We start from the raw sequence: 17,262 nt of genomic DNA, 5'->3' as shown, positions 1-17,262 counted from the left end.
GTAAAATATCTGAATGTTTGGAACTCTTGGAATTTTGACTTAAATGTGACTTTTTAAAAGGTATCTTATCACTTGTTATAGAAAGCATTTTTTTTCCCTGAAATTAATGGAGCAATTTGTTTCAAATTGTATACTGTATCTGAAAGTTTGGAGGCAACAATTTTGTTAATGGCTCAAATAAAATTTGTAGTTTTATTTAAACTCTGAAGAAGGTTCCATAAGGTTTAGAAATAATTCCTTCTTACTATCGCTTTTCTGCTTTGCAAACCAGATATATATTTTTTTGTTTTTTTTGAGAGCAGGCACAAGCACCTACACATTCTAAATAGCTTTTGGGTAAATAATTGGAAACAGTCTCTAATTAAGCAACATATTTAAACATATTTCCTTGTTTCTTTACTATGAACAATTTATAGAGTAATTTTTAATATTGATATAATTTTTCATTCTATTTAGCTCCTCCACAATTCACAGTAATCCCCAAGGATCAAGTGGTGCTAGAAGAACATACTGTAGAATTTCTCTGTGAAGCTGAAGGCAACCCACCTCCAATAATCGCCTGGACCAAAGCAGGTATTAGCATATCCACCAGTGACTGTGGGAAGAGATAAATACCTTCTTTATTATGAGATATAAAAAACAGTTCAAACTAATTATCATAGGTATATTGTGGACATGAAAGCATCACACAAAACATAATCTTTGAATTAAATATGTCATCATAATTTCTGTTATGTGTTAAGTTTCAACATTTGAATATGTGGCCTTCCTCAGATAATCTGTCTGCAACTCAGTTTCCTGATTTTGTTTTTTTTTTTTTTTTTAGTTCAGTCATCCTCCCACCCACCTTCTCTCTGGCAACCACCAGTTTGTTCAGTTTCTTGATTTCTAAAATAAAATTATTGGACAGTTAGTGGTTTTAAAGATTTTTAAAGTGGCAGAACTCTCTCTTAATACAGAGTAAAATTGTAATTGCAGTGAAATTAACCATCAGTAAGACCCCAGCATGTTAGGTGGGTAAAGACAGCTGCTGTCTTGGATGCTTTTTTGGGGGGCACCTGGGAGCCTCTGTCAGTGAAGCATCTGCTGCTGGCTCAGGTTATGGTCTCAGAGTCCTGGGATCAACTCCACATCATGCTCCCTGCTCAGTGGGGGGAAGCATTCCCCTCTCCCTCTGCCCCTCCGCCCACCTGTGCTCGCTCTCAAATAAATAAATAAAATCTTTAAAAAAAAATGAGGAATGCTTTTTAAAAAAGATTTGTTTTAAAGATGTATTTATTTATTTATTTGTTTGAGAATGATACAGCACAGAGGGAATGGGAGAAGCAGACTGAGCAGGAAGCCCAATGTGGGGCTCAACCCCAGGACCCCGAGATCATGACCTGAGCCAAAAGGAGATGACAAGCTCAGTGAGCCACCCAGGTGCCCCTAAAAGATATATTTATTTGAGAGAAAGAGAAGGCTAAAGGGTGTGAGTGGAGGGAAGACAGAAGGTGGGAATCTTCAAACTGACTTCCTGCTGAGCAGGGAGCATTAAAGGGCTGGGCTCCATCTCAGGACTCTTGAGATCATGACCTGAACCAAAACTAAGAGTTGCTGGCTTAACCAACTGAGTCACCCAGGTGCCAAGAGAACTGCTGTCTTTTAAGTGTGGTGTGGTGCAGGGTGCATGCGAGGGGCCTAGCACTTTCCAGTGATCCCTGGGGTATAAGAGAATAAGGTCTACACTATGCGATGAGAGCTCCTCTAAGATTTCTATGGTCTTGGAATTGCTAACTTTTATATTAATTCAGGTAACTAGGTTAAATTCTAAACACATCAACATTTATGACTTTCTTTTGGCTAAAATTTTTGCTCTCATCTTTATAAGAGTAGAGTGGGTAGGAGATGAACTTTGAAGCCAGAAATCCAAGATTCACATCTCCCTCCTACATTTACTAGTTGTATGAGCTTGGGCAAGTAAGTTAACTGTGGTTTTATCAGAGTTGCCTTATCTATATGCCAGGAGTGACAATAATGGTTGTGGGGATTGTTTTGAATGTATTTATACTATAAACATTTAGAAGAGTATTTATTTCATTTGTGTACATAGTTATTAAAGGTTAACTATTTGTCTTTGACATAGATTGTCACTGAAATAGTTGTCACTGAAATAGTCCATCAACTTGTTAATGGCCACAAGGAGTGTAAACTCAGCATAAGCTCAGATGGGTTAAAGTGCAAGGTTGCCTGGGGGGGGTATGTATGGCTGTGAGGATCAGCAGCCTGAGTGTCACAAAAATGACCATTTTTAAGATGCTGTCTCAGCACCTTAAATGTAATTCCATAATTTTTTATATTCCAAATATTTTATACATATGATAAATGTTATGAAGGTATTTGAAAATCGTATTTAGTAATCATTTGGAGAGGTAATCTAGGAATAAAAACTATTATTTAAAAAAATGAACAAATGCAAAAACAATTCCTCTCCTAGCCAAATTTTGCCGTGTTTGCACTCTATTAGGTAAAAAAATGGGGTGATGAAGCTATATACGTTAAGTGTGGTCGGTTAGCCTGTGCAATACCTCACATGCTCCCTTAGGCATTTTAGCTTATTCTAACAGTAATAAGAAGCCACCATAAGCAAGGGTAGTGTTGGATAAGGTTAGTTTTGAAATTTGGACTCTAACTGTGGAAAATAAAACTGAGGGGGCAAATATGAAGTTGGAGGAATTCATTAAGGGGGCTGACCAGTTCTGCTGGGGGCTGGTCAATATAGTATTAGGAGCAGCTGTCACAGTATTGTGGCATGGAGGATTTCCAGAGAGTTCCCAACCTTTACCCAGCACCAGAAGATAACACAGTTCTAGCGGTCAGTTCTTGAGGCATAACAATGCCATACAGAGTCTTTTCTTTCCCTCTTTACAGGTGGGAAGCTCCCTCAGGAAGGTCTACATACAGTTCTCTCCTCTGGCACTTTGAGAATTGACCAAGTGGCACGTCATGACCAAGGCCAATATGAATGTCAGGCAGTCAGTCCATTGGGAGTGAGAAAAGCGTCTGTCCAGCTGACTGTAAAACCCAAAGGTAATGTGTGCTGTGATTGGGTTTACACACTTGAAGAGTGCCTCTTCATGTGCTGGGGGGACTTTATTACTTAGGTATTTTTTCACACATTGCTGGGGGAACTTTATTACTTAGGTATGTTTTATTTTATAGGACCTAAGAAATTGCAAATTCGATAATCTTTAAATCAGTCTTTTTCTAAAACTTGAGGATTATATTTCTATTAATGTTAACTATTAATATAATGTTTTCTTTCAAAAAATATCATTTTGTGTTTTCTTACATTTTTTGGAAAGCTAGCTAATTAGCCCTACCTGCAGAGATTAGCTCTCAGATACATTCTCACACTTGATGGTCTGAATTTTGGTCTTATATTGATGTATTTTTTATGCTCAGGGTTATTGGGAATATACTACAGACCTTTTCTTCAGACTCATCATGAAATACAATGCTTTGGTTTATTATAATAGTAACATTCTGGTATGAGGTTGGGTTATTTGTTCATAATTTATTGTTAACTGACATGTTAAAAAAAGAAAATTCAAGGCTTAAATTTTGAAAGATAGTTCCAATGTAAGAATGAAAAGTGGTTGTTATTAGGTACTCTTGAAATTTCTTCTTAGTCACTGGCTTATGTTGAAATGGAGTAACTTAGTTACAATATATAGAAAGTGCCTAAACTTCATTTTTAACATTGTTTTACATTAAATATAATTTCCTGTATTTCTCCATAAATTTTCTATAATTTGTTTTGGTGTAGTAAATCTAAATTCAGAGGTAACACATATTTAGATAAAAGCATATAGAACAGAGACAAAGGTTAGTCAGATGTAGCAATATAAATGTAAAAAGAAATGTTAGTAATGTTTTAAGTGTTCAGTGATGCTGAGACATAGATATAAGATTACATTGCACTAATATCTGTGTGCAATCTAGTATTGGCCCCTTTCTCACTATATTTTCAATATATCAAATGCTTATTATTATTTATTTGATGGAAGTTGAGGTTCTATGAAGAGGAAAAAAGATATTAGGGAAAGTATTCAAATAGCAAGTGAAATACATGGGAAGATTTGAAAACACTATTGAAAGATGAAGGGAACTGTCATGCCCTTGGAAAATCCCATTTCTTTGGTTCATCCTTTCTAAGAGGAAATGTTGAAATCTGCTCTGCAGAATGTTTAAAACTGTTTAATTGGTTCTCAACTAATTCAACTAAAATTAAAAATGCTAATATAAAGACCTCCTGATTTATAAATTATTTTAAAGATTTATTTATTTGAGAGAGAGAGAGAGAGCACTCATGGTAAGGAGGAGAAACGGAGAGGCAGAGAGAAACTCAAGCAGATTCTGCATTCAGCAAAGCCTGACTTGGGGCTTGATTTCATTACCCTGAAATCACAGTCAGATGCTCAACCAACTGCACCACCCAGGCACCCCTACATTAATATATTTTTTAAAAGGAGTTTATATTAAATCAATACATTATGGTCAAATAAAATATAGCATTAAGATGCTGAAGTTAATGGTCTTAGCTTTGTCCTCTTTTTGTCCCATTGTTACATCCTTCCACCTAAATAGACTTGCTCCCATTGACCTTCTAGATCTCAACTTAGAAGCATGCTCCTTCTCCAAGGATTTCTCCACTCTCTAAGATATTTTAAGGTGCCACTATTGAAATTAATATTAGAATATATAATTTAATCTAATAGTTGACATATATGGAGGAATTTGATAAATTTATAAAATATCCATAACTAAGAAAATATGATTAGCAATAGGCACAAATGTAGAAACAAACAAAATTTTTAATGAACAGAGAGCCTTACAGGTTGAATGTACACTATGTGAATGGAGTGGGAGAGAGGGCCATATAGAGGAAGTGATTAGGATGATTGGTTGAGTTAGAATGTATCAGAGCTTGACTATACTATGGAACTTTCCAATTGTTGGCCAGATCAGTTATGTAGAATATTAATCAGCCCAAAATGAATAGGTAAATGTTGGAGTAAAAAAACACTAAAAATAAGAAACCATTAGATCTATGACATGCCAACTGATGTGTTAGGTGACCTGAACGTCCATGACAGTGGGATTGGAAGAGTTAATGAATTCAAGTAAACATATAACAAGTGGAACCATTTTATCTCTGAAATTATTAACAATTTTTTACCAATAACTACCCCTACAGTATTTTGCAGAACCCATTTTGTGTGTATTGAAGTGTTTCTCAAAGTGTTCTCTGGATTGTCAGTGGAGGAAATTTCCAATTTCATGGGGGGGTTGTAGGTTAAACTATCTCATAATAATATCAAGATCTTATTAGCTTTTTCTAATAGGTTGACATTCGCATTGATAGTATCACAATAATAGTGGGTAAAAGTGCTAGAGCCTCAGCATAAACCAAAGCAGTGGCACCAAAGTGTACTAGTAATTTGTATATTCTTCTTTTGCAGTGGGGAAAAGAAAGTAATTTTATTTACAATGTTATTGATAAAACAGGGGGAAATACTACTTTTATTAAATCTTAGCCCTTTAGTAGATGCATCATGAAAGCAATTGGCAAAAAGAGACTATCAGTTGTCAAACTATGATGTAGTATCAAAGATTTTTAACAATTATCTGAAAAAGCTTTTAAAATATCCCTACATTTTACAAATACTTATCTTTGTGAGGCCATATTTTACTCATATACTTCAACTAAAATGACTAATTGCAGGAGATTGAAACTCAAAGCAGTTATTCAATTATTGAGATTTGCAAAAGTAAAATAATATGCCACTCCACTCACTACTTTTATTTTTGGAAAATTAATTAATGTTCATAAAATTTTTTTATTTATCTGAAAATTGTACGAATATATAATTGTAATTTTTGAATAAGTAAATACATTTTAAAGTTCTTTGATTTAATTTCTAATACGGTGAACATAGTTACATATAGCAAACATAAACAAAAGCTCTTTGAGCTTCTCAATAATTTAAGCATAATGTTCCTAAGATTAATGTGATTGATTAACATTCATTTGTTGGATCTTCTTTTCCTGATTTCTAGATCTTTCATTTTTCTTTCTAATCCCTTTAAACTTTTTGTTGCCACATCATTTTACTTGCCTTTCTCATGTCTACCCTTTATGTACCTTGCTGTATTTTCAACAGTGTGTATTCATTCACTCCGGAGACGCTTCTAACCTTTAGCTATGCAATAGTTTTATTTTTTTCCACTAATATTTTGCTCAAGTATATGCAAATATATATAAAAATTGGATGAAACTCATAATTTTATAGAAACATATAATTAATGAAAACTAATTCCAGAAGAGATAGAAATATAAATAGAATATAGTAGGAGAGAAAAAAGTTGCCAAAGATCACAGCAGTGCACATACCCAGCTGTTACTCTCTGGCATAGCTGAATAGATTGTTAATTATCCTGAATATTACACTTGCAAAAGAGCACCCTCCGATAAGAGAATGTGGCCATGTGGTTTCCCAAGGAAAATCATCACATCTACAAATAACAAAAATTCTAACACCATTTAGGTTGTTTCAGGAATTAGAAAATAATAAACACTCTAAAAATATTTTTAGTAAAACAAACCTAAGCTTCATAATAAATTCTAAGAATTCATTAAAATATATAAGGGAAAAACTATCTTGTGTATCTATGCAAAAAAAATCTAGTAATGTAAATAAATAAATATAATTATAAATCCTAAAGAATCCAGTGGCATATGAAAACATATTTGTCCATAATTAAGTGGTTTTTATTCCAGAAAGTCAAAGATAGTGCAATAATAGGAAAGCTATTAATATACTTTATCATATTAATGGATTTTAGAAGAAAAATCAGGATTCTTGCCATAAATGCTAAAAAAGGCATTTGATAAAATTCAACATTTATTATAATTAAAAACTCTCAGTTAATATAGATCTGAATAGACATTTCTTCAACATGATAAAATAGATTTACATACCTGGATTTTTTGCATAGATATACAATATAGTTTTCCTTTTTTTTTTTTTTAAAGATTTTATTTATTTATTCATGACAGACACAGAAAGAGAGAGACAGACAGAGGGAAAAGCAGGCTCCACACAGGGAGCCCAACGTGAGACTCGATCTGGGGTCTCCAGGATCATCCCCCAGACTGAAGGTGGTGCTAAACCGCTGAGCCACTGCAGCTGCCCGACAGTTTTCCTTTTATATACTTTAATGAATTTTTAGGATTTGTTATCAAATTATGCTTGCTTTACTGAATTCATTAGCCAGAATCCTGCTTAATAGAGACATGGTATAAATATTTTCACTAAGGAAAGGTTTCTGCTGTCAATACTGTCAATTAATAGAGATTTGGAGAGACAAATCATTTCAATAAGCCAAGAGACACAAGAAAGAATAACCAAGAAAATTCTGAAAAAACTATAATTAAGGAGGACTTATTATACTTAAATTATAAAGCATATAATAAAGCTACATAAATTAAAACAGTAACAGTACATTAAAACAAAATATCTAATCTACAAATTGATTCCCTTTCATATGGGAATGTCATGGTGAAAAAGACGCCATTTCCTTTGAGTGAAGAAGAGATAACAATTCAATAAAATTTGGGGGAATTACTGAGTAGACACATAAAAATTAACACTGGGTACATATGATGCAGATTTTGTTCTGGAGAGTAAGGAAGTTTATGTGCCTGGCCCTTCTTGAGATCTGTGTCATAGCCTCTTCCACACACATCTCTACTAGATCTTCTCTGCTTTATGTAGCCCCCCTCCAGCTTTTTTTTTTTTTTTTTTGGTGGAGTGGACTTTAGTGCTTTCCTAATGTTACTGAAAACGAATGGTAGTTTTATGAACAAAACTAGTAGTACATTTCTGTTTCTCATCCTCCCTGTTGCCAGTGGACCATTTTTTTAATAAAAAATGGAAATGCCACCCTTATGTCCCCAAACCACAAGGCTCCACCTCTTTTTTTTCAATACTTAAATCTCACAATGTATAATGCCCACAGTTCTTTTCCTGGCCTTCTCTCAGTACAGGCTGGAGCAGGTGACTGCAGTAGGTTGGGGTGTCCATCTGAGTGTAGGGAGTGGGAAAAGACAAGGTTTAGTTTTTTGTATACTTACTTCTTTTTAATTCAATTCTTCCTGCCTAGAGATGGCCAAGAAGGAGCAGAGAGAAAGGGACAGGTTCACTGATGGGAAGCCAATGGCAAGATGGCTCTCTCCTTTTTGTTGCTGCTAGGTCTTGTCTGATCCTCAAGGTCCTCTGCGTGGCTGGTTCTCCAGCATCATATGAATATTATTCAGAGATCATATCAAGATTCCCCTACTGCTTATTTCCCTGGACCCAGCTTCAGCATGTGGCCTTTTATTTTTTTTTAAAGAGTTTATTTATTTATTTATTTATGAGAGAGAGAAAGAGAGAGGCAGAGACACAAGCAGAGGGAGAAGCAGGCTCCATGCAGGGAGCCCAATGTGGGACTCATCCCAGGTCTCCAGGATCATGCCCTGGGTGAAGGGGGCTGCTAAACTGCTGAGCCACCCCGGGCTGCCCAGCATGTGGCCTTTTAACCTTAATTGTTTTTTCTCACAGCTGATTATTCCAAAGCCCCTGCTGATATGGTTTCCTCATTCAATGGGTAGTTCACAGTAGTGGTATTATTGTTAGAGAGGAAAGGCAAATCACCTATATCAATTAAATTAACAACAGGTTTTGGGACATGTAGGTGGCTCAGTGGTTGAGCATCTGCTTTCAGCTCAGGGTGTGATCCTGCGGTTGCAGAATGAAGTCCCACATAGGGCTCCCTGCATGGAGCCTGCTTCCTCTCTGCCTATGTCTCTGCCTCTCTCTCTCATGAATAAATAAATAAGATCTTAAACAATTAACAATAGGTTTCATATCAGGAGTAACAGAAGAAACAAGATGTTGGAATCAAACCTTCAAAGTAACTTAGAAAACATAACAGTAAATCTGGTTTTATATAACTATCAATCTTTCAAGAACAGGGCTCAATAAAGATATTTTCAGTAAACTGAGAATGTTTGGCAACTATAATACTACTTAATGGAAATTTCTAAAGGAAATTCATAAAGAAAAGAAAGATCTTAAAAGAATGATATTCAAAAAAGAATCAAAGGTGAACAAAGAAACAGCTGAATATATAGGTAATATTATAATATTTTCTGCATCAAATAGTAATAATAATAATTGTTATGATGTGACACTAAATAAAAACCACATAATTAAATACTACCTAACAATGGAATATCAGTTAGGAAAGTGATTATTGGAATAAAGATAGTTATAATATTCTTATATATCTCGCAAAATATCAAGGGTAAGTGGCAAAAATAAAAAAGATCTGGCAATAAGTTTCAAATCAGGAAAGTGAAAAAGGTGGAGTTAGAAAATCAACTAATTATTTAAATAAAAATAAAAGATAAGAAAAGAATTTTAAAAATTCTGGCAGTTATTTTGCAGACAAATTCTCTAAATACTCTAAGATCAATTCAGCCTTATAAAAACTATTACAGAAAATAGAACAGGGAGTAGTTCTCAACTTTAACTAATAAAGAATACTGTGAGAAAAAATTCAAAATAATCTCTATAGAAAATAATGACCAACTGAATCCGATGACATTAATAGATTAATGGAGGACAAATTATGATATTAATAAATAGATAAGGACAAAACTTTTCATTAAATTTATCACCTATTCATTATTAAGAAATGATCTTAGCCATATGGAAATAAACAACTAAACTGTTTTCTACTAAAAAAGCTTTTTATAGATAATATAGATAACATTTTTTAAAATGCTTTTCAAGATAAAATATTACAAATATTTCCTTTGGGAATAGAAAGAAGATTGCATTTACTCAACACTGTAATGGATGGTCCTTGCCTGTGCAAAAAGAAAATAAATATAAACAAATGTTATGAATTTAGAAAGAATAAATATGATTTTATTATTTCTTTGTAATAGAATTTTCCTCATACATAATTCAGAAATATTTACAAATATACTATCAGAAACAATAAAAGTTTACCACGATCATTAGTTGACATTAATAAATAAAAATATTTTTCTTTCTACAAGTCAGTAATGAAGAGAATACCTAATCTTATTTTTAAAATATACCTATAATATACCTATAAGATATACATACATATAATATTTTAAAAAAATAATACCTCTTAAAATAGCAAGAAAGTATAAATTAGTATAAATTAGTTAAAAATAAATCTAACATTTTGTTGACTATACATACAATATTGTACTGCATATGTGTAGAACTTCATCTTGCTTAACTGAAACTTTATGGCCTTTGATTAGTAACCAATAATTTTTAAGACGGTGGATAAATGTTGAGTGTCTTTACCACAATAAAATGAAATTTAAAACAAATAAATAAATCTAACAAAAGATGTGCACAGCTTGTAGGAAAAAAAATGCTGTTGGAAGAAATTGAGAAGATAAATCCCCCTGTAAAGACGTTAGTCCTTCCAATGTTGATTTTTAGTCAATGCAATTCCCGTGTAAATCTTGGAAGGGTTTTGGTAGAAAATGAAAGGTTAATTAAAATGAGTAAATATTTAAGAATAACTAAGATAATCTAATCTAATAGCAAGATGTTATCAATCTGTCATAATTAACATATTGTGTTTTTGGCATGAGATTGACAAATTGACCTATGGAACAGAAGGAAAGACGTTACTCATTACAGTGGTGGCACTGCTCCCTTGTGGAAAGTAGATCTCAATAAATAGTGTTAGGCAACTGGTCACAGGGAAAACATGAAATGATATCTTCACTTTATACTCCAAAATCAATTCCGGATTAAAAATTAATATTAAAAAACAAATATTTAAATATTTCTGAATTAAAAAATAAGACTTTTATAATAGTAGCACAGGAGGATTTTTTTTAAAAATTTTATTTATTTATTCATGAGAGACATGGAGAGAGAGAGGCAGAGGGAGAAGCAGGCTCCATGTAGGGAGCCCGATGTGGGACTCAATCCTGGGTCTCCAGGATCACACCCTGGGCTGAAGGCAGTGCTCAACTGCTGAGCCACCCGGGCTGCCCACAGGAGGATTTTTGGAGCAAAATATAAAAACCACTATCTTGGGATCCCTGGGTGGCGCAGCGGTTTAGCGCCTGCCTTTGGCCCAGGGCGCGATCCTGGAGACCCGGGATCGAATCCCACATCGGGCTCCCGGTTCATGGAGCCTGCTTCTCCCTCTGCCTATGTCTCTGCCTCTCTCTCTCTCTTTCTGTGTGACTATCATAAATAAATAAAAATTAAAAAAAAAAAAAACCACTATCTTATAAGAAAAGACTGATAAGTCATCTATGTTAAAATTTGTATCTTCCATTCACTTTTACAAAGAGACACAAAAGATATTTGCAACATTTGTAACTGACAAGTTTTTAAAAATTATTTGTAATATATGAAGAAATTCCTAGTTCAATAGCAAAAAAGGCAGATAAATTAGCAAATGGAGAGAGATAATGAGTACAGTTTAGAAAAAGTTGCATTTAGTATACTTGTTGGGATTGAAAGTAGATGTCTTTAAGGTGGTTGATTTATGAGCATGAAGCTAAATTGTATGGTCTATGATTATGAATTAGAACCAGGGGGGAAGTTTGAGTGAGAAGATGAGAGGGCCAAGGATGGGCATTCCTTGTAATGTAGAAGAAATAAAGGTGTGAATTGTACCATAACAAATGCCTAGTATGACACAGAAACTCAGAGGAGAAAGGAATCCCAACAGCTAAGAATTATCTCCAAGAGGAAAGAGTGATCAAATGGGTCAAAAGCTATGCAAAGGTACTTTTAATAAAGACATTTTTTTTCCAGATTCTGAATTTAAGGGCCTGAAGAATAATTTTCTTGCAATCAAGGGAAAGTAAGCTTCAGAGGAAAGGGGCTGGGGGGCAGATAGGCAGAGACTATTTTTTCCAAAAAATTTCTTTGGGAAGGCAAGCAGTAAGAAGATAACAGTGAAGAGGAGTCAGAGATATCGTCAAATAAGGGGAAGAGCCTATTTTTCTGAGGTATTTTCTGATGAGAAGGCAGAAAGAAGGAATAGAGTGAGTGATGGCTGTTTCAAGATCTCTCAGGTGGGAAGATGGGATGGGATTTGCAAAATCAATGATGCAATTTGCCTTAACGTTAAGAGGAGAGGCATTTCTTCACTTTTGATGACGAGAGAAGGTCAGTTAGGAATGGGTGTATAGAGAAGTACCTCTATGAAAGAAGAGTGTAGGAAATAAAAGGATTTATAGTCTAATGGCTTGTTTTGGCTTGTTTTTTTCCATGCATCTGTGGAATGGAAAATGCTGATGTTTTGTAGGAGAAGGTTGTGATGAGAGATGGATTTTTTATCGTAGATAGGATCTGAAAGGACAAAGGCAGTTTGTCTCTAATAAACCAGGACACATGATCATTCCAGATATTTTTGAAGGACAGGCATGAAGAACACAGTGCAGATGTGTTGTACAGAAAGACAATGGATAAAGGAGTTGAGAGTTTGGGAACGTAACTGGTAGAGATGATGAAACTTAGGATCTTGATTGAAAAGGGAAGAAAATGATACTAGACAGGGTTGATCAACAGGAATGAAGAGGAAAGTTCCTAGCAATCTAGATAGTGTCAAAATGATATGTTGGAGCAGGAGAGAGAGAGGGTTTTGCTGTAGGGTGTGGTATTAGATATTTTCAGAAAATTGTAAGTGATGGCATATATGTGGTAGTAATGAGTAGCTGTTGGGACAGGAGGTGAACATGGTTGGAGATACAGAATGTCAGATAATGGAGGCCACGATGCCAAGTGTTAGTTAGAGATCCCTTGGGTGAATCAGGAAGGTCACTGCCTTCTAGAGTCACTAGCCCTCCTGAGGTGTCCACTATTCATTGTCAGGAATCTATAAGCCATAGATTTACCAAACCCAAATATAATGTAAGATTGGATTATAACGAAATACAATTCTCACTTCAAGAACAGTATCTTTTGGGGCTCCTGGGTGGCTCTGTTGGTTGAGCATATGCCTTCAGCTCAGGATGATCTCAGGGTCCTGGGATGGAGCCCATGTTGAGGCTCCCTCTCCATCTGCCTGCCACAACCTCTGCTTGCATGCGCTATCTCTTTCTGTCAAATAAATAAATAAAATATTTTTTAAAAATTTTAAAATAACAGTATTTTTTAAAAATATTGTATGTGTTCTTGAGAGACACAGAGCGAGAGAGAGAGGCAGAGACACAGGCAGAGGAAGAAGCAGGCTCCATGCAGGGAGCTCGATGTGGGACTTGATCCCAGGTCTCCAGAATCACAGCCTGGGCCCGAGGTGGCGCTAAACCACTGAGCTACCTGGGCTGCCCAAGAACAGTATTTTTCATCTTCATAATAAATCTCTGATGTTACTGTATATTTTTATTTTAGTCATATAAAAAGCCATCAAGAAAGATATGATGAAAAGCCCTTATGACCACTACTCAAATGAAAAAATAAACATTACAAATATACTTAAAGATTGCTTGTTTTTTTCTGTTCTCAACTCCAATCTACTTGTCACTAACCTGAATTTGGTGTGTATTACTCCCTTGCATGTCCACATTGTTGATTTATTTTACCTTATTTTTATTTTTTTAAAATATTTTATTATTCATTCATGAGAGAAACAGAGAGAGAGAGATAGAGGCAGAGACATAAGCAGAGGTAGAAGCAGGCTCCATGCAGAGAGCCCAATGTGGGACTCCATCCCGGAACTCCGGGATCATGCCCTGAGCCCGAGGCAGATGCTCAACTGCTGAGCCACCCAGGCATCACTGTTGATTTATTTTAATTAAAGTTTTTATTTTGAGATAATTGTAGATTCACATTTAATTGTAGGAAATAACACAAAGAGATCCAGACTCATTGTCAAACTGCAGACACTCCTACTAAAACCCTGGCAACTACTGATCTGTTCTCTATTTCTTTAGTTCTATTGTCTCAACAATGTTATATAAGTAGAATCAAATAGTATGTAACCTTTTGGGACCTTTTATCATTCAGCATAATTATTTGGAGGTTCATCCAGATTTTATGTGTTAGCAATTGTTCTTTTGATTATCAAATCATTTAATAATTTATCAAATATTCTTTTTATTGCTGAGTGGTAGGCCATGATGTGAATAGACCGCAGTTTGCTGAATCATTCACTTATGCAAGGACATCTGGGTTTTAATATTTGGTTACTACTAGTAAAGCTCCTGTACAGACTTCTGTGTAAATTTTGATTTCTCTGGGATAAATGTCCAAGAGTGTAACTGACAGATTAAATGGTTAGTGTCATCTTTAAATTAAGGAAATTCCTATATTCTTCTTGATCGAATTCAGTTTATTATTTTTTTCCTTTGGTGGATTATACTTTCAATACATCAGTTGTACATAACACCCACTGCTCATTACACCAGATGCCCTCCTTGATGCCCATCACTCAGTTACCTCATCCCCCATGCCCTACCTCCAGCCACCCTCAGTTTATTTACTGTAATTAAGAGTCTCTTATTATGGTTTATCTCACTCTCTAATTTCATTTTGTTTTATTTTCATCCCTTTCCCAATGATCCTCTGTTTTGTTTCTTAAATTCCACATCTGAGTGAAATCATATGATAATTGTCTTTCTCTGATTGACTTATTTCACTTAGCATGATGCCCTCTAGTTCCATCCACATCATTGCAAATGGTAAGATTTCATTTTTTTGATGACTTAGTGGTATATAAATGCCTCATCTTCCATTGAATATTGTATACACATGCCACATCTTCTTTATCCATTCATCGGTAAATTTTCCATTGTATATGTATGCTATACCTTCTTTATCCATTCATACATCTATGAATATCTTGGCTTCCTCCACAGTTTGGCTATTGTCAATATTGCTACCTGTGTTCTCCTCTAGGGTTTTGATGGGTTCCTGTCTTGCAATTAGATCTTTTATCCATTTTGAGTATGTTTTTGTGTATGGTATAAGAAAGGGGTCCAGTTTCATTCTTCTGCCTGTGGCTGTCCAATTTGCCAACACCAATGTGAAGAGATTTTTTTTTCCATTGGATATTCTTTTTTGCTTTGTTGAAGATTAGTTGACCATAGATTTGAGGGTCCATTTTTGGGTTCTCTATTCTGTTCCATTGATCTATGTGTCTGTTTTTGTGCCAGTACCATACTGTCTTGAATATAGCTTTGTAATACAGCTTGAATCCGGAATTATGATGCCATCTGCACTGGTTTTCTTTTTCAAAATTCCTTTGGCTATTCAGGGTCCTGATTCCATACAAATTTTAGGATTATTTGTTCCAGCTCTGTGAAAAAAAATTGATGGTATTTTGATAGGGATTGCATTGAATGTATATTTTGATCTAGGTAGCATAGACATTTTAACAATATTTGTTCTTCTAATCTATAAGCATGGTACGTTTTTCCATTTCGTTGTGTCTTCCTCAATTTCTTTCATAAGTATTCTATAGTTTTCAGAATATAGATCCTTTGCCTCTTTGGTTAGGTTTATTCCTAGGTGTCTTATGGTTTCTGGTATAATTATAAATGGGATCGATTCCTTAATTTCTTTTTCTTTTGTCTCATTGTTAGTATAGTAATGCAACTGATTTCTGTGCACCAATTTTATATCCTGCCACTTTGCTGAATTCCTGTATGAGTTCTAGCAATTTTGGGGTAAAGTCTTTTGGTTTTCCACATCGAATATCAAGTCATCTGTGAAGAGTGAAATTTTGACTTCTTTGCTGATTTGGATGCCTTTTATTGTTTTGTTGTTGTTGTTGTTGTTGTCTGATTGCTGAGGTTAGGATGTCTAGTACTATATTGAATAGCAGTGGTGAGAGTGGGCCTTAGGCAGAAAGCCCTCATTTTTTCCTCATTGAAAGTGATATTCACAGTGGGTTTTTTGGTATATGGCTTTTATGATATTGAGATATGTTCCCTCTATCCTTACGCTGTGAAGAGTTTTCACCAAGAATAGATGCTGTACTTTGTCAAATACTGTTTCTGCATCTATTGAAAGGATCATATGGTTCTAATATGATACAGATCATAGTAATGTGCTGTATCACATTGATTTGCAGAAGTTGAACCACCCTTGTAGCCCAGGAATAAATCCCACTTCATTGTGTTGAATAATCCTTTAATGTACAGTTGGATCCTATTGGCCAGTATTTTGTGAGAATGTTTGCATGCATGTTCATCAGGAAAATTGGTCTATAATTCTCCTTTTTGGTGTTGTCTTTGTTGGTTTTGGAACCAAGGTAATACTGGCCTTATAAAAAGAGTTCTGAAGTTTTCCTTCCATTTCTATTTTTTGAAACAACTTCTTCTGAAGAATAGGTATTAATTCTTTAAATGTTTGGTAGAATTCCTCTCGGAAGCCATCAGCCCTGGACTGTTGTTTGTTGGGAGATTCAAAAATCTCCTGCTTCAATTTCCTTACTGGTTATGGGTCTATTCAGGTTTTCTATTTCTTCATGGTAATTTAAATGTCTCTAGGACTGCATCCATTTCTTCCAGATTGCCTAATTTGTTGGTATATAGTTGCTCATAATATGTTCTTATAATTGTTTGTATTTCCTTTGTGTTGGTCATGATCTTTCCTATTTCGTTATGATTTTATTTATTTGTGTCCTTTCTCTTTTCTTTTTGATAAGCCTGGCCAGAGGGCTTATTGATCTTATTAATTCCTTCAAAGAACCAGCTCCAAGTTTTGATCATTTGTTTTACTGTTCTTTTAGTTTCTATTTCATTGATTTCTGCCTTAATCCTATTAATTCTTTTCTCCTGCTGCATTTAAGCTTTATATGCTGTTCTTTCTCCAGCTCCTCTAGATGTAAGGTTAGGTTGTGTATTTAAGACTTTTCTTGTTTCTCGAGTAAGGCTTGTATTATTATATACTTCGTTCTTTGGACCACCTTTGCTGCATCCCAAGGATTTTAAATAGGTATGTTTCATTTTCATTGTTTCATTTGTTTCCATGAATTTTTAAAATTGTTCTTCAATCATTCTTTAGTAGGATGCTTTTTAACCTCCATGCATTTGTTCCTTCCAACTTGCGTCTTGTGATTGATTTCAAGTTTCAAAGCATTGTGATCTGAAAATATGCAAGGAATGATCTCAGTCTTTTGGTACTGGTTGAGACCTGATTTTTGATT

At 34.7% G+C, this 17,262-nt stretch overlaps 1 protein-coding gene across 9 annotated transcripts in view; it reads left to right on the top strand.

Annotated features, from left to right (window-relative positions):
• PXDNL (peroxidasin like) overlaps positions 1–17,262 on the top strand; it is a 432,031-nt gene that overhangs the window by 322,853 nt on the left and 91,916 nt on the right. For all 9 annotated transcript variants that reach the window (XR_005380944.1, XR_005380945.1, XM_038579277.1 and 6 more), the window contains 2 exons: positions 457–573; positions 2,911–3,069. Coding sequence is in view for 7 of the 9 variants with exons in the window: in XM_038579277.1 (XP_038435205.1) it covers positions 457–573; positions 2,911–3,069 (276 nt within the window). In the remaining 2 variants the exon portion in view is untranslated. The remainder of the gene's footprint in view (positions 1–456; positions 574–2,910; positions 3,070–17,262) is intronic.

This window comes from Canis lupus, chromosome 29, assembly GCF_011100685.1.
Source record: "Canis lupus familiaris isolate Mischka breed German Shepherd chromosome 29, alternate assembly UU_Cfam_GSD_1.0, whole genome shotgun sequence".
NCBI classification, from domain to species: domain Eukaryota; kingdom Metazoa; phylum Chordata; class Mammalia; order Carnivora; family Canidae; genus Canis; species Canis lupus.
Note: the sequence above shows the minus strand (reverse complement) of the source record. Positions and strands in the feature narration are given on the sequence as shown.